The sequence below is a fragment of the Lacerta agilis genome, chromosome 15 (assembly GCF_009819535.1).
Source record: "Lacerta agilis isolate rLacAgi1 chromosome 15, rLacAgi1.pri, whole genome shotgun sequence".
Taxonomy (NCBI): Eukaryota; Metazoa; Chordata; class Lepidosauria; order Squamata; family Lacertidae; genus Lacerta; species Lacerta agilis.
This window is the reverse complement of record NC_046326.1, coordinates 3,022,199-3,045,464: the sequence shown is the minus strand read 5'-3', so window position 1 is coordinate 3,045,464 and position 23,266 is coordinate 3,022,199. Positions and strand designations below refer to the sequence as shown.

At 42.8% G+C, this 23,266-nt stretch overlaps 1 protein-coding gene across 1 annotated transcript in view; it reads right to left on the bottom strand.

The window, feature by feature from the left end:
- The window catches only part of ADAM28 (ADAM metallopeptidase domain 28), a 67,341-nt gene that overhangs the window by 24,895 nt on the left and 19,180 nt on the right, over positions 1–23,266 (bottom strand). Inside the window, exons 3-9 of the mRNA XM_033171617.1 lie at positions 22,422–22,498; positions 18,790–18,868; positions 8,855–8,931; positions 7,198–7,390; positions 4,370–4,432; positions 2,090–2,161; positions 55–224 (exon numbers count right to left, since the gene is read on the bottom strand). Coding sequence (XP_033027508.1) covers positions 55–224; positions 2,090–2,161; positions 4,370–4,432; positions 7,198–7,390; positions 8,855–8,931; positions 18,790–18,868; positions 22,422–22,498 — 731 coding nt within the window. The remainder of the gene's footprint in view (positions 1–54; positions 225–2,089; positions 2,162–4,369; positions 4,433–7,197; positions 7,391–8,854; positions 8,932–18,789; positions 18,869–22,421; positions 22,499–23,266) is intronic.

The following is a 23,266-nucleotide window of genomic DNA, read 5'->3' as shown; positions in this document are numbered from 1 at the left end:
TGGAAACATATAGCTCACTAAAGGTACTCCAACCCTGCCCACAGGGATACATACGTGAGGAGCTGAGCGTTATCGTTCCTTTTCCGCTTCAACAGAACTGCCTGCCTCCACGCTGAGAACCGGTCTAAAGTGCTGCCCGCAGATTCATTCACATCAATCTTATCCCCATCAGACCAAACTTCTAGGCCAATCAATGCTACATGAACGTTTATGGCTTTGTAAACCTATGAGGAGAACAAACTGTAATCAGGGAACACACAAAAATACCTTAAGAAATACCTTAGGGAAAAGTTGATAATGGATTTTATACTCCTCACCCCAACTTGGAGCAGATTAATTGCATATATACCGGTACTTTGAAACCAGGGTTTTAAAGGTAAAGGGACCCCTGATCATTAGGTCCAGCCGTGTCCGACTCTGGGGTTGTGGCGCTCATCTCACGTTACTGGCCGAGGGAGCCGGCGTACAGCTTCCGGGTCATATGGCCAGCATGACAAAGCTGCTTCTGGCGAACCAGAGCAGCGCACGGAAATGCCGTTTACCTTCCCACCGGAGTGGTACCTATTTATCTACTTGCACTTTTGATGTGCTTTCGAACTGCTAGGTGGGCAGGAGCTGAGACTGAGCAACGGGAGCTCACCCTGTATCGGGGATTTGAAACCAGGGTGTTAGGACAACATTAAAAATGATACAGAAGTTCCAGGATTATCCAATACTAGTCCTACTTAGAGTAGACCCACTGTAGTTGATGAAAATGGCTTTAAGTTATGGTCATTCATTCAAATGGGTCTACTCATTGCAGGATTTAGTTGGATGTAACCCCAAGGTTCTTATCTCTTTGTGTATTTTTTTTTCCTTGAAATGCAGCCATGTTTTTTGTGGGGTGATTGGGTTGGGCTGAGGAGGGAGAGAAAGGTTTGATCAACAAATGCTTCCACAGACTCCTGAAACCAAATAAAATTTCCATTGAAAGCCCCAAACAAAAGCAGAAAACAACAATGACAAAATCACAAACAAGCAGCATGGAACAACAGTGTGCAACAATGTTGGTACCACAACCAAATTTCAATCAAGTTGTGGGTTTTTTAATGAACGCAAAGAATTATTATAGTTCGTAGGCAACCAAGTTAATTCACACTTCATGTTACATGACATTTTCAGATATTGTAACATGCATGTGAAATATAAACATTTTTTTCAAAACATAAACATGCATATTTCTAAATAATGTTACACTGAAGAACACATGTGGGCAACCCTCATTCCCAAATGTTTGGTGCACTTGTGATTAAAATTAGGGATCTGCAAATCTGTCAATTTCAGCTTCTCTCGGTTTCTCATTATCCAATCTTAAATTAATTTAACCGCATTTCAATATCAGTTTCTGAATTTTTATTTTAAAAGTCTTCATGAAAATTCATCAGCATTTTACTGCAAATTCTTCCTAATATACATAAAGTTTGTCTGCAATTTTGCCTAATATGCTCATTTTTCCAATGCAATTTTCCCTAATATAATGCATTTTTGTATGTTGCGTTCACTGCTCTTTGCATTTGAATGTACACTTTAATGTACATATGCATTTCTATACACATTACTTGGCTGGAGAACTGCACTGCAAAACCTGAAATATGAATTTTGAAAGATGGCTGCATTTTGGTTCACTTATTGTAATTGCTGGTAGGTTTCACTTTAAATGGGAACTGAATTTAATTTCTCCCCATTCCTAAATACTGTATACTTCTAGGCCCGGCACTTCTTCCTAAGAATACAAAAGGTGGCCATCTCTGTGATAAGTGATGTTGCTGTGCTCCTTAACTACCTGGTCAGGAATACAAAAATTGTTCATCTCGTAATGCTGAGGTGCATTCAAATCAAACATCATTTTGTCAGCTCAGAGTATAAAACAAGATTTCAAAATTTGAAATGTTCTTCTAATCTTAAATGTCCAGTTTTTGAACATTAATTGCAAAAATCAGAGAGAAACAAGCTGAGAGGAGTCTGACCATCGATAATTTAATGCAGACCTTTTAAAAAGATATCTATGCTTCACTATTGTTCACTCAGGGTCATTGCCATTACATCTTACCATGTTTATGTAATTGACTATTTCAAATACTCTTGTCCTAATACCAGTCATATTGCGGCTATACTTCCTGAACTGCAAAAAGAAAAAGACGAAAGCATTAATAACAGATTGAGCAGAGAATGGGGTACAGGTTACAGGGAAATAGGAAGGCATTTAGCTCATCCTTGCTGTAGCAAAGGAATCTGTGCACCTACATATAGGAAGAAAATGCGTTTTTGACAACTTACAACCTATGACAAGTTCTTCATAGTGGATTCTTACAAACTCACCACCTAAACCTGGGTCCCCAAGATGGCACCTGTGGGCACAAGAGCACTCTCAGACACCCCCCTTGAAGCCCACCAGGGCCCCTCCCAATTATTTTAGTTCCTTGGGGATGCCTCTTTTGGGGAGGTGTTAGTTACCTTCAGTGCTTTTTTGTAAAAAAAATAAAAATGTTTAGGGGTACTCTCATTTTCCTACTCATATTGAAATACTGCCCCCCTCAATGAGGCCAAACTTAGATTAACAAAATGTTTAGGGGTATGTGAACACCTGCATCCCCCCAGAAAAAAGCACTGGTTATATTTTGTTGATGTCTATGAATTAGGATTCTTAACCGATGAGAGTCCAATGTCGTGGGTTCAAGCCCCATGTTAGGCAAAAGATTCCTGCATTGCAGAGTGTTGGAGTAGATTACCCACGTGGTCCCTTCCAACACTACAATTCTATGATTCTATGTCATTTGGGGTGGGAGTTCACTGTTGTTGTTTTTCTGTGAAATTGGTATTCTGTGGTACCATATACAAAGGACAAAAATGCCTTTATCTGTCAGTCTGTAGGTCAGGTTTTCATTGTGAACAAAAACATAAAATGCAAGGTGTTAGTTTAAACTGTAAAGTTCCCCAAATCATGTAAATTTAAAAATCCCCTTGGGTTAAAAAAAATAAAATAAAAATGATCCATAATGCCCTATCTATCTATCTATCTATCTAATATCTCACCCTTCCTCCCAACTAATGATCTCCAACTCAGGGCAAAGATATTGGAAACTGGTTTAAATTGAATTGAATGTATAGTGCGGTTGTGCCTACTATTCCCAGTAACATGCAGATAAACATTTGCAGGACAAGGATCAGGTTCGCATTTTCCTTATTAAGTTCTGGATTTCACTGAAAACTCATTGAATGATAATGAAACTGATGAGATTAGCTGCTTCTCAGTAATTGCGCTTAGCTGCTTCTCATTAAATATGGGAAGTGGTGCAGTGGCTTTACAGTAGACTTTGTTCATTCAAATGACTTTTTTTACATTCTTGCAAGAAGCATCACCTCCAAGGCTGTAGCTATATATGGTAGTGAATAGTGTGACAGTCACCGTGGTTAGAAGGAAGTAACAACAAATGGCATCATTAAATGACATCAGCACAATATCAATTTCCTCCAATTTTTCACAAGATCAGCTGTCCCCTTTTGTAAAAGCATTAGCAGAACACCAAATCTGTAATTGGAGAGACCTTCCACCACCTCCTTTGATATTATTACTGCATTTTTCTTTATTTAAAATTGTGTGCAAATTCTCAGAATTTTCCCCTTCCCCTGTTGCAGGCAGTCTGCCTCTGAATACCAGCTGCTGGGAATCTCATGTGGGGGGGAGGGGGTTGATGTTCCACTCTGGTCTTGCTTGTGGAACAACTGTTTCACTTCATCTGAAGGCAGCCCTGTATCAGGAGGTTTTTAATGCTTGATGTTTCATTAAGTTTTATGTGTACTGTAAGCCGCCTAGAGTGTTTGGGGAAACCCAGCCAGGTGGGCGGGGTGTAAATAATAATAATAATAATAATAATAATAATAATAATAATAATTTCAGAAGTTAACACTGTTCGCGTGCACATAAGGGGGTGAGCACAACCTCAGGTGTGGGCACAGGAGCAAAGACTATCCAAATAGGGTTTATATTATGGAGTTTGCTACCACTGAGGAAAAAGATGACACACAAATGGAAAACTGGTTCAATGACTATTATGCATTATAGCTAAATGTATCCTCCATGTTGAGAAGAAATATACACCTGAATATGAGAAGCTGGGGACAAATAACAATATAAGGCCATCACCTTCATGCCCTCCTTGTGAGATTCTCAGAGATATTCAGCTGGCAACTAGAAACAGCAAATGCAAGACTAGACAGAACCTTGAGCTTTGGTCTGGTCTAACGGGGCAGTTCACATACTGCAGTGCTCCCCCAGGGAAGCAAAGGCTTCAAAGGAACTAAGGAGGAAAGCATTCCTTGGGATACTTACCACTGTGTAGTCTACAGCTACGAAAAGTTCGACATATTTCCTGGCCTTCAGGTATGCCTGCTTCTAAATGGAACAAGAAAGTGGAGATTGGTCAGAGCTTTTACACACAGTTCACAGCAGGGTTTTTTAAAAGGAAAATGCTGAAGTTCCCAGTGGAATGTGAATATAATTCACTCTCAGTGCATGCATCGCTACAACACACCTACTTGTTTTTGTGTGTGTGTGCATACCATGGTTTCTTGCTCAGAAAATCCTGAGAACTGAGAATTTGACATCAAGAGTGAAGAGAGATCTTAGGAGAGTTGTTAACTCTAACTTCCTAAGTACCACTTTGAGGTCAATATGTGGCTGATTCCCATTATAGTTATACATAAATCTAAATGGTAGAGTTCTCTCTTTTTAATTATTTTACTTATGAAGTACCTGTGAAGAACATCATATTGGCTATTTCTGGAACAACCACCACAACTTCGCATGACTTGTTGGGAAAGGGGCCTCCAAGTCCTAAAATTGTTTTTACGTCATCTTAGAAACATTGGTGACTACTTAGTAGAAAGTAGCAATCATGTTTACGGGAAGTGTATTTGGCAGGAGGAAGAAAAATGTGTATGCTTAATGAAGGTCTGGGATTGTAAGGGAGCCTGGTCCATTTAATTTACTCTTTTACATGGTCATCAGTCACTTTTTAGGTCGCCTAACATAATTTAACTTTTGCATGACTTGTATTTTTGAACTCCCTAAATGTTATTTCTGATCTCCCCTGCTTCTGCCTATTTTGGCTCTGGCTGCCCATTATAAAGCCCTGGTTCACAGGAACATTGGATCGTCTGATAAACTAAGGATTGCACATAAACCTTGGGAAATGTTGGCTGTGTGTGATAAGACATTTATAAGGTTAGAGAGCTTGTTAAAATCTTTGAATGTACAGAATGTAAAGATTCTATTTTTCAGGACTTGCATTAGGAAATGAATTACTGGACTGAAACAGTCCATATATATGGAGGTTTTTAATTATTAAATATCTAAAAACACAATAAAAACACCAATCCTTAAAAATTGAAGGGCTGCCTTCAGGTTTCTAAAAAGCAGATAGTTGTCTATTTCCTTGACATCTGAAGGGCGTTCCAAAGGGCGGGTGCCACTGCCGTGAAGGCCCTCTGCCTGGTTCCCTGTAACCTCACTTCTTGCAGTGAGGGGACAGCCAGAAGGCACTCAGCGCTGGATCTCAGTGTCTGAGCTGAGCGATGGGGGTGGATATGCTCCTTCAAGGTATGCAGGGCTGAGGCGATTTAGGGCTTTAAAGGTCAGCACCAACACTTTGAATTGTGCTTGGAAACGTACTGGGAGCCAGTGAATATCTTTTAGGATCGGTGTTATATGGTCCCAGCAGCCACTCCCAGTCGCCAATTTAGCTGCCACATTCTGGATTAGTTGTAGTTTCAACTACTTTTGGTGAGTTAGTGTCTCCATAAAGAAGGTTGGGTCATGTTTGTATATTCCAAATGGTACCCATTTTGAAAATGCTAAGATGCAACTATCTGGAAATCAAAAACAGTGCTACATATATGGATAACTAGCACAGCATTGTGCCTCAGAGGGCTGTATATAAGGAAGTAAAGCTTTTGGAAGGGGTGGAGGACTGTTTTCTGAAATAAACCCTTGATGCTCCTACTTTTAAAGGTAAAGGTAAAGGTACCCCTGACCTTTAGGTCCAGTCATGAACGATTCTGGGGTTGCGCGCTCATCTCACTCTATAGGCCAAGGGAGCCGGCGTTTGTCCGCAGACAGTTTTTACGGGTTATGTGGCCAGCATGATTAAGCCGCTTCTGGTGAACCAGAGCAGCGCACGGAAACGCCATTTACCTTCCCGCCGGAGCGGTACCTATTGATCTACTTGCACTTTGACGTGCTTTCGAACTGCTAGGTGGGCAGGAGCAGGGACCGAGCAACGGGAACTCACCCCATCGTGGGGATTTGAACCGCCGACCTTCTGATCAGCAAGCCCTAGGCTCAGTGGTTTAGACCACAGCGCCACCTGTGTCCCAGCTCCTACTTTTGGTGGCTGTTAAAAGTTAAAGCTGCCACTGCAGCTGCTTCATTGTCTCTTCCTGCTTTATGCTTTCTTCAGTGGTTCCTTCCCATCAGGGATCACATAGGCAATAGGCAATAGTTTAGTTAATTAGTTATTACATTTATATCTTACACCTTCCTCCAAAGGAGGGCAGAGCATCAGGGAAGTGATGGTATCACAGAAGGCAAACAGCTAAGTACCTTATTCATTATTGCTAGAAGTTACAATGAGATCACTATGCAGGTATTAGCTGTCTCTTAGACCTTTCTTCCAATTTATAGCCTCAGCAGCACTGAACATGTAGGTGTTTGCCATCATATGTCAACAGCACTTTATATGCCAGCTCTGCAAAACAGTCATCTGGTTTGCATGTGACAAACTTTCAGATAAAGACTAGGTTTATTTTATTTCAAACACCAATGGAATTTAATTGCCATCATCGAGCCAGACTTCCAGAAATAACTCAAGAGAGAATTTATTTATTTATTTATTTATTTACTGTATTATTTATTCTTAACCAAGTTTTTCTCCCACGCTCCTCTCTTGGGCAAAAACACCTGACTATGTCTAAGCCTAGCAGCTGATTTAAGAATTTGTAAGAGGGGATGGGATAGTAATCTGTTTTTAACATGAATCAATTATTAATTTACTAAATTTAAATACATTTGCAGTTATTCACTCATTTGAAAACAAACAATGCAATTTAAAATGTTGGGAATGAATGCAACCCACTGTCCATCCACCACGCCCCACTTACTTCTGCGCTTGTGCTCATCCTGGAGGTCTTTCTGGTGGGATTTTCTGATTCCCAAGTAGTGTTGGTTACCCCACAGACCTTGGGGGTCTCGTCCTTTTCTAGGCTATCGTATTTGAAGACTGCATGTGCTTCACTGTCTGAGAGCTTCAGAGGTTCGATAAGATACCTCTCACCACCACTCTTGAAATAACCTCTGTAAAACATGAGAAGACCGCTTCAAAATAAGTTTATGAAGGTGGACTCCCAATTTCTACTAAGCCGTTTCCTCTACTCTAAATTCCTGTTGAAACCACATTGGATCTTATTTTCCTGTATTTTCTCACATCTCTCCTGCTCTAGCTTCCTGCACCTAATGTTATACCTAGCAAATCAACTGTTTTATGCAGGAAGGCATAAAATGTTACTTATTTCCAAGACCAGAATTGAAATAAGGATCACGATTCCTTCACTCAGATTGCCTGATCAAGGTTGCATATATGCCATACATTGAAAGCACAAGGATTCCCCAAATAATCCTGGGAACTATACTTTATCCCAACACCCATAATAAACTATAGTTTCCAGAATTCTTTGGGGGAAGTCATGAGTTTTAAATGTATGGTGTGCATGCAGCCCCTTTCTCCTGCAACATCCAAGTCAGGCTGGTGCCGCATCAGGCCTTAAGGGGGTGAGGTCACAATTCAGAGTTGAAGTACATGCCTCTCCTAACCAACCTAGCATCCCTGCAAGCTACAAATATTGCTTTGATAGCCATGCTACAGGAAGAGTCCTATTGTGTTCAAATCCTATGTGTGGGCTTCCCAAGATGCAACTGGTTGACCACTGTTGCATGGACAGAATGCTGGACTAGATCAACCTTCAGTCTGATCCAATAGGGCTCCTCTTATGTTCTTAAGGTGGCCAGATTCCTAATATTTATATCATACCAGTCCACAGCTTTGAGAAGTGGATGTTGTGCCACCTTCCCTTGCATACAAATGGAACTGGGAACCAAAAACAAACAGCAGTCCTGAGTAGCTCATTGGGTTAAATCCCCACCTGAGAGCATGAGGTTCCTGATTCAAGCCATGGAAAACATCACAACTCAAGAGATCTGGAAAATACACATAGACTCATCATAAGAGTAACCATAGCTCAGTAGCAGGGCACAGAGAAGGGCCCAGGTTCAATCACTGGCTTGTCCAGTTAAGGAAAGATCAGGTAACAGGTGAGAGGAAATAATTCTGCTGTTGCATAGAGAATATTGGGCTTGTACCAACCTGGAAGAAGGCAGGTTCCTATGCTCTTCTATATCTACATTGAATTGCCATTGTGGTTGGGAAGGACCATAGCAAGCAGAAGGTCTCAGGTTCAATCCTTTGCACTTCCAGTTTTGAAAGAACTGGGGAAAACCTCTCCAACTGCTGCTGCCAGATGATTTGTCCATCTAGTCCAATATTGTCTGCTCCAACTGCTGCTGCTAGTTGGAGCAGACAATATTGGACTAGATGGACAAATCATCTGACCTTGTAGAAAGTAGCTACCATGTTCCACCCAACAAGGCATTACTGAAATAATCATTCCTCTCCCCTCTGATTTATCCCCATCAGATATAGCTCCAAAGATTTATCAGAGTATAAATAAAACAATGTCAAGAAATGGCAATGACCCATCTTACCTCAAACCGCGACATGCACTGATGCTTGCTGTAGAGTCAGTATCATTTTGGATGTAACCTTCATAATAGCAGTGGTCCTGTATGGAGAGACAGAGAAGCACACTGATAGACTCATAGAACTGTAGAGTTGGAAGGGACCCCAAGGGTCATCCAGCCCAACCCCCTTCAATACAGGAATCTCAGCTAAAGCATCCATGACAGATGGCCATCCAACCTCTGCTTAAAAACCTCCAAGGAAGGAGGGTCCACAACTTCCCAAGGGAGACCATTCCACTGTTGAACAGCTCTCACTCTGAGAATGTTTTTTTCCTAATGTTTAGTCAGAATCTCCTTTTGTGTAACTTGAAGCCATGGGTTTGACTTCTACCCTCCAGAGCAGGAGAAATGCATAGAAAGATTGAAAGATTGAAATTGAAAAATTGAAAGATTGAAATTAGATACGAGAGCTGCTCTGAATATAGGCAAAGCCTGCAGTTGGTATACAGGCTTCTAAAAACAGGAAGCTTAACCACCCAGGGTCCAAGGGAATTACTGGCTGGCTGCTAACCACAAAGCAGCTTTAAAACTGGCAGATCCAGCTGGTTCAGATTTCCCACCACTTATCTGCATCCCCTGTTGGCATAGGGTAACTATTTTCTTTGTTTTCCCATTCAAGCTTGACTGCAATAAAACATTGCTACGAAGCTAGTGACAAACTCGAAAACTACATCTAAAGAAGCCTCCTTATACACCCAGTAAAATGTGTTAAGGCCTCCCATTAACTTCCACTGATGTCCACCAAAGCAATCTAAAAAGTCATGACATATATAGCATAGTATGACGCGAAGTTACATTATATCATATGATGACATGACATGATAGCCATGAATATCTGCAGTTTTGCACTCCTGCTGTGAAAAGCACACATATGCTGTTGTGGACAAGTATCTGGTAGGTGGCAGGAAGGAGAGGAAGGACATTAGTAGGAACAGCATTGTACAACTGAGCCAGGACTGTATAGTGTAGGGATGGAGGACCTTTTTTCAAACCAAGGGCCACATTACTCCAGTGGAAAACTGTCAGGGGCCACCTTCCAGTAGTGGATGGGACCAGATGCAAAAGTGGACAGGGCTAGACCCACTCACAATCACACACCCTTAACACAAACACACACAAAGCAATAATAATAATAATAATAATAATAATAATAATAATAATAATAATAATAATAATAATAGTTTCATAGCCCACCTAGCTGACTGGGTTGCCCCAGCCACTCTGGCCAGCTTCCAACAGAATAAGAAAACATCAAACATTAAAAGCTTCTGGATACAGGGCTGCTTTCAGATGTCTATAGAAAGTCATATAACTGTTTATTCATTTGACATCTGATGGGAAGACATTCCATAAGGCGGGTGCAGTTACAGAATAGGTCCTCTGTCTGGTTCCCTGTAACTTCACTTCTCTCAGTGAGGAAACTGCCAGAAGGCCCTCAGAGATGAACCTCAGTGTCTGGACTGAGCAATGGTGGTGGAGATACTCCTTCAGATATACAGAGCTGAAGCAATTTAGGACTTTAAAGGTCAACCCCAATACTTTGAATGTCAGCAAAGGCATATATTCATTAAAAAAAAATTTTTTTTATTGCTACTCTTCTCACTTTCTATTTTCTCTATGGAGAAAATGTGTTTTTTGTTGTTTTTACAAAGTTGTAAAAGAAAGTTCTCCAACACTCTTATTCTCTCCTGACTGTGTCAAAAGCAAAAAGAACTCAGTGATCCCAGCATAAGAACGCAAATGAATGCAATGAATATCCGAGCTGCACACCCTGCCTAACAACTATCTAAATGCCTCAAACGTCAGAAGACATGCATGTCATTTTTGGGATGCAATTGCAATTGCAAAATGCATGGGTTACTTTTTCCAGATTTTTGCAAGGCACTCAAGTCTGAGAAGGTATTTCCCTTTGATCTTCTTGCAGAGGAAATAAGGGCAACTGCACACTTCACACAACATCAGAGTTCTTTCCCCTCCCTGCTGAAAGCTGATGTTCGGAGGTGACCCAAAAGGTCACTAGGCCCAATGAAGAGGCCCCTCTCTCTGCTGGCCACTTGTCTAAACTCCAAAGTTAGGAGCACCTGGGGAAGGGTCTCTCAAGCTATTGGGTAAATAGATTCGTGTAGAAGAATGCAATCCTCTAAATGTATTGTGACTGAATTGTGAAGCACCAATTTCCCCTAAAAAGTCTCCGTAAAGTGCAATGCAAGTATGCAAAAAGGCTGGAACAGCCACAGAATTTAAGAGCAGGTTTTACACACTGCTAGTGTTAGCAGCAACAAATGCTGGCCCAGTCAAAGACCTCACATTATCCCACAACAGCTTCCATCCAGTGAACAGCAGTCTTTTTGCTCAACAGCAGCTTGATTGCAAATCATGTGAGGATGTCTAAGAAGAACTTTGCTGACCACAGTTAAGGCAATAGTTAAAAATAGAGAACTTGCCATGTGTAATTCTTACTTAATGAACAGAAAGAGAGAACATGTACAACATTGCCACAGTGAATTTCCCACATTCCTGTAATCCCTAATTCATAGACAATGCCAGTAAGAGTTCTTTGCTCACTATTATTCATCCTGTCTAATATTTAGGCAATATTTTTTTAAAAAATGCTTGCCTTTCTGCTTTATACATTTGCTGTAAGCTGTCATAAAAACTTTGTCAGCAAATCAGGCATACCCTATGGCATTTGTAAGACAGACTACATCATTCATTCCAGAGATGCCAGGAATCGAACCAAGGATTTTCAGCATGCTAAACATGTCATCTGTCCCTAAGCTATACTCCCTCCCCATGACCTACCATCAGAAACAATCGCAAGACAATCCATGAGAATCTGTGGTGGAGGAACCACTGTATCCAAGCCTGCCAGAGCAAAAGTTGGCATCTGCATGGTTTTTCCAGTGTTCACTTGTTCTGCTCTGTTCCAATTCCCTCCCATTGATTCCTATTAAAGGGAAACGCACAAGGCCACAATTGTTTTGTTCTACCTTCACTGTTGGATGCAGAAACATTACAGGGAGAGCACTGTTATGCTCAGGTCCTGCTTGCATCATCCCCATAAGAACCTGGCTGGCCACCGTGACAACAGGATGGTGCATCAGGTGAAATGGGAAGTGCCACCTTGCCTTGCCACCTTTGGTGGGCCAAAGCATCCCTTACTTGGTTGCAAAGCAGCAACAGTGGCTGGTTCTAGCCCCAATGCCAGCACCAGGTAGAGGTGGCAACCAACCTAGCACAGTCAAACCTTGGTTCCCAAACAGCTCCATTCTCGAATGTTTCAGCTCCCAACTGCTGAAAGCCCGGAAGTAAGCGTTCTGGTTTCCGAACGTTCCTCAGAACTCAAATGTCTGACGTGGCTCCCACTTGAGTGCAAGAAGCTCTTGCAACCAATCGGAAGCCGTGCCTCAGCTGCCAAAAGTTTTGGAAGTCGAACGGTCTTTCAGAACGGATTACATTCGACAACCAAGGTTTGACTGTAGTTCAAAAGCATGCCAGTGCAAGTAGATAAATATGTACCGCTGTGGTGGAGAGGTAAATGACGTTTCTGTGTGCTCTGGTATCCATCACAGTGTTCCATTGCGCCAGAAGCGGTTTAGTCATGCTGGCCACATGACCTGGAAAGCTGTCTGAGATGAGTGCCGCAACCCATACTCACCTTTGACTGGACTTAACCATCCAGGGGTCCTTTACCTTTACCTTAGAGGAGGCGGGACATGCACAGCACCCATAAGGGCACCACCACAGGGGCTTCCGCCACCCAAGACAGCAGCTTCACCCTGCCTCATGGGTGTGCCAGCCCACATGGATGACCTTGCCTCATCTAGCATAACTCTCCTTATGTTGAGCTGGGATATTTTTTAAGGGGGGGGGGGGCGTGATTGGGAGAGTAGTTGCTGTTATTAATTTTTTTAAACTTTAATTTAGATGTCTTGCATTTGTTTTAGATTTTTGGTATTTTTATTTTAGATTATGATTTATGTGGAAATTGTTTCACTTTGTACTTTTTGATTTTTTCATTGTTTTTGTTATGTTTGCAATTATGGATTTTTTCATGTTGTAAGCTGCCTTGAGCATGGTTTGGACTGTGGAAAAGCAGCAAATTAATAAAATAATGTATGTATGTATGTTCTTAAGTATTAATGCCATTAATGATCTTAAGTATTAATGTTGTAGGTATTGCCAGGGAAAGAAATCCTGTGGAAATGCTCCTTCAGGTATACTGAGCCGAGGCCATCTAGGGCTTTAAAAGGTCAGCACCAACACTCTGAATTGTGCTCGGAAATGTACTGGGAGCCAGTGTAGGTCTTGTACACATTACAGTGGTAATTTGGTTTATGAGCTCAATCCGTTCCGGAAGTCCATTCTTAAACCGAGGCGTGCTTTCCCTAATGAGGCTTCCCACCGCTGGTGCCCTTCCACTGTTCGGCTTCCGTTCTTAGACCGAGGTAAAGTTCACAAACCGGGACACTACTTCCGGTTTTGTGCAGTTCGTAAACCCAATAGTTCGTAAACAGGGCTGTTCTTAAACCGAGCTACCACTGTACTTGGCTAGAGAGTACAGTACAGTACATAGGCCGAAAAGGACATAACCCGAATAATTCGTTCTGCGCATGCGCAGACTGAAAACACCGGAAAAGTCGCTTCTGCGCATGCGCAGACCACAAAAGCGCTTCTGCACATGCACGCTTCAGGTTGTGCTTCAGGGTTAGCGGAGTTCGTAACCAGAAAAGTACAAAACCCGAAGCGTATGTAATCCGAGGTACGACTGTAAGTGCAAACTGCAATGGATAGCTGTGTTTTGGCATGCATTGCATATTGTTTTAGAAACAGCTGAGGCCTACAATACCTCAAGGACCACCTCCACCCATATAAACCAGCCACTGTCCTCTGAGGTCCTTCTGTGTGTACCTCCTCCACAAGAGGTCTGGAGGGTGGCAGCATGAGAATGGGTCTTTCCTGCAGTGGCTCCCCATTTGTGGAATGCTCTCCCCAGGAAGTTTTGTCTGGCACCTTCATTATACATCTTCTCATCACTCTGAATTAAGTGGGGCATCACAAATTCACAAAAGCCACCCTGGCTTCTGTTTGAAGTCTGTGGTGTCCCACATTTGTCGCCTCACCACCTCCTCCTTCTCCAGAGTGGTTGGGGCAGCCTGCACTGCAGTTGTGGCTGACCTCCGCTGCCACCATATTCTCAGAAGTGGGTGCAGCGCATTTGGAAACACACTTCCACTTCCGGTGGCTGCAGAGAAGCCAAGCAGGCCACAAGAAGGCCAAGGCCTAGCCGTGGCAACGGTGGCGGAGGAGAAAGAGCTGGCAAAGGTAAGGCTGCGGCACGAAGATTGGGCAGGGGGAAGAGTGTGCGGATTGGGTGGGGGGAAACGTGGATTGGGTGGGGTGGCTGGAGAAATAGCATATGGATCAGGAGTTGGGATGGTGGTAAACAGAGCACACGGCTTGGGCAGAGTGGGGTGGGAGAAAGACCATGCAGATGGGGGGGGCAGGAAGAGTGCACAGATGTCCCGCTTTCCCATCCCCCCCCCCAAAAAATGGATGGTATGCATCTTTAGGCACCAGGTAAAAACATATTTTTTCAACCAGCAGTGGTGGAGCTAGCTGCACCTGCACATGCACCTGTTGTGGCAGGGCATGGCGATCTGCCCAAGGGGCGATTGGCGCGGCAGCACAATCCTTCCAGCAGGGGTCCGATCACAGCAAGGCGGCACGATCCTCGGGGGGGGGGGGGTCTGATCGCGGTGCAGTGGCGCGATCCTCCTGGTGGGGGGCCGATCGCGGTGATTTTGCCCAGGGGGGATTTTGCCCAGGGCATACCGCCCCCTTTTTACGCCCCGTCAACCAGGCCTTTGGCTGATTGATATTCTAAAATGTGTTGGGAGGTATTGTTTTGTTTTTATTCTAACTATTTATTTGGCCTTTTATTTTTCTATTTTTATTTTGAGATCTTTAGATGAAGAGCAGTATATAAATTTAATAAATAAAATTAAATAAAAATAAGTAGATTCACCTTTAATTGGAAATTGAATTGGATTTCTCCCCCAACCCTAGGTGAGGAAGATCTACTCTATCCTATGGCTGCTGAAATGCCTTCCCAGGAGGTACAGGATTGTACCCTAAATGCAGTTAAATAAAATCTGGTTTGATTTTGACTATATATATATATATATATATATATATATATATACATACATACATACATACATACACACATACACCTTTTTAGTGTATTTTAGTTGTTCATTGTAGGAAACATGACAGTGAACACAGAGTAAAAACAACCAATTTCATGTGCTAGAAACAGGAACTGCTAAGCCGCCCAGAGTGGCTGGGGAGACCCAGCCAGATGGGCGGAGTACAAATAATGAATTATTATTATTATTATTATTATTATTATTATTATTATTATTATTATTATTTAGAACATGCAGTTATTTATTTATTCTTAGGGAACGTGACACAGGGACTGCTTTTGTGCCTATAACTGAGTAACTCATTTTCATGGTCCAAGGAAAGCATCTGGAATAACCTGTAAAACATCTGCTGTGAGGGATGCCTACTGAGGTATAACATTTGGAAATGAATATCTCAATTTTCTTAAAGCATGTCACTCCGGCAGCTCTGTGCCTCTTTCTCTGGGAATTCTAGAAGGTGCAGGTGATCGCCATCAACCTCTGAGCAGGACAAATGTTTATTTTATGAGAAAAGGTTTGTTCCAGACAGTTACACAAATTAGTGTAATTTGATAGGGGATAGGGAAATAACCGTATGAGTTGGCGAGGGGCTTCATTTATGGGGGAAAGGTGAGCAAGGGTGGGAGGTGATAGAGGTGTATAAAATTATGTCTGGTGTGCAAGAGACATTTCCCTCCATCTCTCGTAATACTAGAACCATCTAATGAAGCCAAACGTTGGAAAGTTATTCACAGTCTTGTGGCTCAATATGGATCATTTTAGGGCTAACTCTGTATACAGAGCATTTCTAGGCACTCTCTCATGCAGGTCTTAGAAAGATCCAAAACTACTTAGTTTCAGCAAGGTTGTTCCATTGTGTACCTTCAGATCATTTGTCTGCGGTCATGTGCTTCCTAGTTACGTACATATGTTCACTCCATCAGTGGCTTAGAACAACTCTCAGCTAGTTCTATTTGAAGGCAAACATTTGAGGAATTAACTCTGTTGTAGTCAGACCTATATACACACTAATCTCTAATCCTTTTGTGGTGTGAATTGTAAATCTGTATTTATGTTTGCTCAGCGGTGGCACCTTCTGAAATCAAACATAAGAAAATAAGAAGAGCCCTCCTGGATCAAACTGAAGATCCATCTAGTCCAGAGTCCTCTGGGAAGTTCACAAGCAGGACTTATTAAAAGCAATAGGAACACAGGAAGGCAGGACATGAAGCCCACAACATACACATTTTCGGGAATGGGATCTTTTCCCCCAGAGAAAAACAGTAGTAAATATTACACTTGAAGGCAATCTCTGCCAGAAGAAACCTATACTGACCTGGTTTGCACATACCATTAAGCCATGGTTTGTTTAACAAACATGTTAACTATGAGTTGTCCCACAGAGGCTAGATCTAGACACGTCAAAGAAGCGATTGAGTTAAACGCGTTGTAAACTCATACAGGGAAATCTGGTAGGGAAAGATAAGACTCCACAGTGCCATCTGGTGTTGCAGTGTTATATCACATATACAACGCATATAAAACACTTTTTCTTCACCAATCTAGCTGAGTCCAGATTTTTTTAAAAAATGACTTTTGCTTTGCAGCTTAGTGACCATCCAAACCATGATTAAAGAAATGTGCTGATTTCACATGTGACACGCACAAAACACAGTTAAATCAAATGGTTGTATGCCACTAACATTGACTCAGAGTAGGCGCATTTACATCAATGTACCAAAGTTTGGAATGAGTATTAATTTCAATAGGTCTACTATGAGTAAAAGTTAATTGACTAGAACCCAAGGTTTGTAAGTCAACAACAAACACTTCAGGTTTCTTGGCAGTAAACAAACCATAGTTAAGCCAGCCAGCAGAAGTCTCACATAACACTAAGTCATGGTCTATTAAACCATACTTTAACAAACCATGGCTTAGCATTATGTGTGAGCCAAAAGGTACTTACGAGGGAGAAGGGAGGGATTGGAAAGACAATGAGAGCCAGTGCAAATTTAAGGTCTTTGGGTTCGGCTTCTGGTGTGCAAATGCCTTCTTTGTTGCATTGCAATACCTTTGTAGTAAATTGAATGATGCTGCAACCCTCTATAGACTTACCTGGAAGTAAGCCCCATTAAAGTCAGTGGTGCTTATTTCTGAATAGACATGCCTAGGATTGTACTGCTATTGACTCAGCATTTTCATGCAGATGCACATCAAGGCATTTTTATTGAGCTTCTGCAATGTGGAGTTTAAAAGACAAACACAAGCTGGCATGTACCCACAGTTCACATCAAAGAAGATTTAAAATGTTTTCTCACAGAAATTAAAATTAAGCAGTACCAAATACAGTGCTGATTAGGAGTAAGATATTGTGTGCCAATACCTGCCCTCAAATAGAGCTGGGTCAAATGATAAAAGATGTTGGTTACACTGACTTTCAAACAAATACACTGTTACAGCTCATAACCCCATAGCTATTTGGAAGAACAGAAGATCAGTCCACTGAGAACACAGCTGACAGCAAACGTCTCTGAGAGAAACTAACAAGTTCTGGGGAAGGGCAGGCAATCAAAGCGGAGGGACTGTGGGACATTCTGTTCAGGTTACAAGCCGTTCTTCCCACCAAACTTGTCTTCCTGGAGGTCAACAATACAGCTACACAACAAGATCTGCAGAATGAACCCTCAGACATGCCGTTCGCCCACACATTGATATCATTTCAAAGCACAGAATCACGGAGTTCAAAGGGATCTCAGAGCTCATCTAGTTCAACCCACTGCTAATACAGGAAATCCACTGCTACAATAGCCATCTATCTGCCGACTAAAAAACCCCCAGAGAGTCCATCATTTTCCAAGGCAATCTGTTCCACTGTAAAATGCTCATGACATCAAGAAGTCCTTCCTAATGTCTAGCTGAAATCCCCTTTCTTGTAATTTTAACCTATTGGTTCAGTCCTACCCTGTGTAGCAACAGAAACCAGATATGCTGCATCACCTGTGTGAGACGCTTTCAAATGTTTGCTGACGGTTCTGATGACAATGCCTCCATGTTAATTCAGTTTCCATTCAATCATAATTTACTGGTGCCCACATGGGAACAATGCGCACACACCCCACAGTCATCATTAAAGCACTAGCCACAAAACACAAATTACATGCAACATTTTAGGTTGTGAACCACCCTGAGATCTACAGGTATAGGGATCTACAGGTATACAATCTACAGGTATACAATCAATCAACCAACCAACCAATGGCACACAGAAATTACATGTAAGGAGAAATCCACCACACATTGGGTGCACCATGATAACATATTTGGGCTTTCTCATCGTGCTAAGTGATAAAAGAGAACTGCAGCATACATCAAGTGCAGAAATATGACAAAAATGAGTGGTTAATTGGTCAGCTGCATCCACTCCACAGTAGTGTCAAGTGAGGACATAAAAACAGCATCTGTCAAAGGAGCAACCAGCTGAGAAGGGTGGTGCTGTGTATGTGCCCTCCCACTAGCCGGGCTGCTGGGCATACTGGGAGGGAGAGGGAGAGTGATGAAAATGAGGCGCAAAAATGAGATGGACCCTGGTCTAGACTCAGTGGATCCTCGTGCATTTGCAAGCCACCTTTCTTTGAGAGTCTCACTTATAGCCATGCACCCCAACCCACCCTTCTCATGACATTTGCAACGAGATGCTCTGGCCTTTACCTCAACATTTGGGCTTGTTGTAATTTCTCTGCCATCAGGGGAGTAATGGGTCTCAGTGTAGTCTTTGGAAAGAAGATCCCTGCAAAGAATACAATGGGTTTGTTATTCAAGATGAAAATTAAGTTGGGCCAGAGATAATTGCATAATAAGCCTACAATTATATTTCCCCAATGGCATTGTATGTCTATTTTTAGATTCAGAGTAGGATATCAAAGGGGAGGGTAGGCACTTAAGCTTCTCCACGGTACATATTTTTAAACAAAAGGAAAGGGGATCAACAGTGTTTACAAAGCACACAAATCTTGATTCCTTTGATTAAGGGGCTGCCAGCTGGGGAGGGGGCGGTCATGGGCACATTTGCAAACTGAAGGAACAGTTGTTGACACCACACATGCACACCACAACCAAGAACATGCCACAATCTAGGCCTCACCTGCACTGTGCATTTAAAGCAGTATCATGCACCTTTAAACAGCCATGGCCTGCCACAAGGAATACCAGGAAGTATAGCTTGTTAAGGGTGCTGAGAGTTGTTAAGAAACCCTTATTACCGCCACAGAACTACAATTCCTGGAATGGTTTAATATTCAATCCCTCTTCCCAGAGAACTCAGTGAGGGGAATAGGGGCCTCCTAACAACTCTCAGCTGTCTTAACAAACTACAGTGGGGGAACCACGACTGTTTCAAGTGACATGATACTACTTTAAATGTATAGTGCAGGTAGGACCAGTTTCACTGGGTCTCCCTAGTGCCAAGGAATACCTCTGAAGGCACATAAGTGCTCACACACACCGCTTGGATCGCAAGGTTTCCACAACTGGAGAAACCACTTCTGCGCACGCAGTGGCAGACTGCTTCTGTGCATGTGCGTGGTGCGGTAGAGCATTTTTGCGCATGCGCGTGCAGCGAAACACTTCTGGGTTTGCTGCTTTCGCTAATGTAAGCCAAGGTGCTACTGTATAAAGAATGGAATTAGTACAGAGCTTTGTTTTACAGAGTGGTTCAGGATGTGAAATGCAAATCGGGGGGAGAACACAGAGAGACTCAGAAATCAACTGGATTTTTTTTTAATGCACAAATGAAAAGCGAATCTCGGGACCTGTGCACACTCCTAACATTTATCAGTTATAGTAGAAAAATAGATTGCAGGTGGTTCCTCTTTAGCAGAGCAAATCAGGTCATTAGTGCAGGTGGAAAATAATTTCATTTTAATGCATGCCGACTGTCCAGTACTGAAACAAAGCTATTAAAAAGAAAACCTATCCCAGGCCAGGCCAGTAGCAGGGAGGAGGAGAGACATAGAGACAAACCTGTTGAGCTGGTTAGTTATTATGCAGAAACTGGCCAAGTGGCAATTCTATTGAAGATTATCTTTATTAATATCTTGATTTATAGTTCAAGCTGAGCACTCCTCACCCTTAACAGGACTAAAATTCTATGCTACCAATGGATCAGTTTAAAAGAAAAAATATCTGGAATATTTCTTGGTCATTTCCTCTTATGCCTTGCCTGTATAATATATCAACACGGATGCAGGGTTAACATTTTTAAAAGGCTCTTAGAAAACAATATGCAGATTGCTAGGGTTTCTATGGACAAGGCTGAAGTGTAGGTGGGTTCAAGCATGACCCAAGCCCTGGGTTCAGCTCAAAAGGATTTATTGAAGCATCAGGAACAAGAATGACTCGGCCCAGTATACAGACACCTTAAGCCAGCCCAGGCAACACACCCCCTGCCCCGCCTGTGATAGGTCACCTTATGCTGCAACTAGCGAATCACAACACTGGTCCTATCACAGCAGGGATTGGCTGCCTGCCAGCTACCAGCAAAGACCACTGGAGTGCTTTAGAATCCTTCCTGTCTTTTGCTATGGAGCAGAAGCTCCTGAGCTCCAGGATGCATCAAGGCCTAGGTCTGCAATGGCATGCATGCAGCATGGGTTTGGCTACAACACATGCATGCATAACAAGGCCACATGTGCAGTTTTAAATCCTGGCCACACTGGGTGAGGTAGAGGGTGTTTGTGTGTAGAGGAAGGGTGGTTGGAACTCGGTCAAAAGAACATTTTTATTTTTATTTAAAAATATATATATACCACTGTGACATAAAGATACATCACAGTGGTTTACAATTGAAAAAAACAAAATAATAAAATCATTAAAAGTTAAAAACAACTTAAAAGCAAAAAGGAATTCTTAAAAATAAGAGGCTGTCAGCTCAAGCAGACCAAAGGTCTATCTAGTCCTTTTAAAACTGTTCAAAGTGGCTGTCATCAGCACATTTTGCAGCTGTGAATTCGATTGTTAAGTACTGTGTGAATAAGAACTTAGTCCTGAATCTTCCACCATTCAGCTCCACTGGGTGATCCTGAGTTCTAGGGAGACTCGCACAGTCTACCTTTTTATTTTTTTTAAAAAAAGTGGAATCCCCATGATCCATCTATATTTTAAATGCATAAAGCAAGAAGGAATCTTGGAATCTTAAGGCATAACTAGAAAAAGACCACAAAACTTGGGAACACACCACTAGTAAAAGAGTGGTGCGGAATAAACTCCAGGTGTTTGGAAATATTTATTCTGGGGTAGTCTTGTTTCAGAATATTTCTTTGGGGGCATGTTTTGTTTAACTGTTTCCAAACATCACTGTAGGCTGGCCCAGTAGGACAAATGGGGTGCTGCCCCACCAAGATCTCACTTGCCAGTCTCCTCATTTACAGCCAGTTCATGGGGGGGGGGCCCTGACTGTCACCTTCCTCCTTTGTCACAGGGTTGCCCTTGTAGAATACAACAGGAAGGAGGATGGGAACAAACCCAGAATTAGTTGATTCTGCCCGTCATTCGCTCCGGCTCCACCTGCTCTGCCATCTGCTCTACCAGTCCCAATGGGCAACAGCTACCACTGCCAGTGGTGCATGGCATGGGGAAGCGGGGGTGCTTACCTAACTTCCCAGCAGCTGGGTCAATTATGTTTACCAGGAAAGAGAGTGGGGGAGGGGTTGAGATGGGGGGAGATGTGTTGCAAATACACTGTTGAGCCAATCCAGTGCTCCTGCTGGTGGGCAGGGCCGTAGCTAGGGGGTGGTGAGGTGGGGCACCAGGGGTGCAGGCGATGGGGGGAGGGTGCAAAATCAGCTAAAAATATGTCCATAAATATAAATATCGATTATTACCTCATAATAAATGGTTTTTAATAGAGGATGAATTGAATGGGTGGAGGGGGTATTGGAGGAGAGGCAGAAAGAAGAGCTAATTTGTCCAGGGCTAGGGGGCGAAATCTGGGCAGTTCTGCCAGGGGTGCAAGATCACCTAGCTACGGCTCTGCTGGTGGGTTGGCCTTGTGCCAACCTTTCTGCTCCCCTCCCCTCCCTCTCCTTGCCAGTAACCATCAGAGACCCAGCTGTTGGGGGGTCATGTGAGTGCTGCTGTCTTCTGCCACTGCCTGTTTCCAGCAAGTGTACGAACCACTATAGTAACAGACCTTCATTCACTGCTCTAGAGTATGCATTATTTCTTAAAAACATAATAACTGTGGGGAAAGAATATCGCCACAGGAATGTGCTCCTTATAACCTCCATTATTTTCTGCCATGTTGTCACCTTGAATATGTTAAGAAAACTGCAGTTCTAACTTACTTGTTTCTTTCGAGGTGAAGGACCACCTTCTCTCCATTCACTCTCATTTCATAGTCTGCAGCATCTTCATACTTGGCCTGCATTTGAAAAGTGTGGATGAGCAGCAGTTGATTAGAGGTGGGGTTTTTTGCAGGGGACAGGCAAACAAAGGAAAATGCTACAGTATATCATCACAACAACTGCTAATAAATACAGCTGAATTAAAGGCCTCGTCCCAAGTCACTCATTTGCGTCTTGAAGGCCACAGTAAGGCCTCAGGTCCGGGAAGCTACAATTTCAATTACTACTAATTACCACCTCAATTGCCACTTCCCCAATCTGTAAACCTGAGGCCCATTGTGCACATTTGTACACACATCTTTTTTTCTTTTTTTAAAATGCTTTTGTCCCTGGATTAGTGCAGTAGCAAACATGGACCAAACCCAGAGTTGTTGTTGTTTGATTTACCAGATTCGCAAAAAAGCAGTTTAAAATTGTGTGTCATGCTTGAGCCCAATGGCTACAGAGCTAGCAGCCTGAAGAATGCCTAGCAAAGGCATTCTTCAGGCTGCTAGCTCTGTGGCCACAAACAGCCACAAACAGGGGTTGTGAAATGGGAACATGCCCCTGCCCCCACCACTGGAGAGCCAACGAGTTGCTGCCCACATGGGCATCCCGCTACCAGTGGGCTTTCCAGCGAGATCTTTGGCTTCCAGTGCCTGTGACGGCCGCTTCACCCCACCTCATGGCCCTGGCCAGGCAGGCAGAGGCATCAGTGCCTCTGCTCTCCACACTATCTTCCCCCCAACACAGGAAGCTGTGGTGTGCATTGGAGTGTAACATAAGCAGCATGTTTCCCACACAAG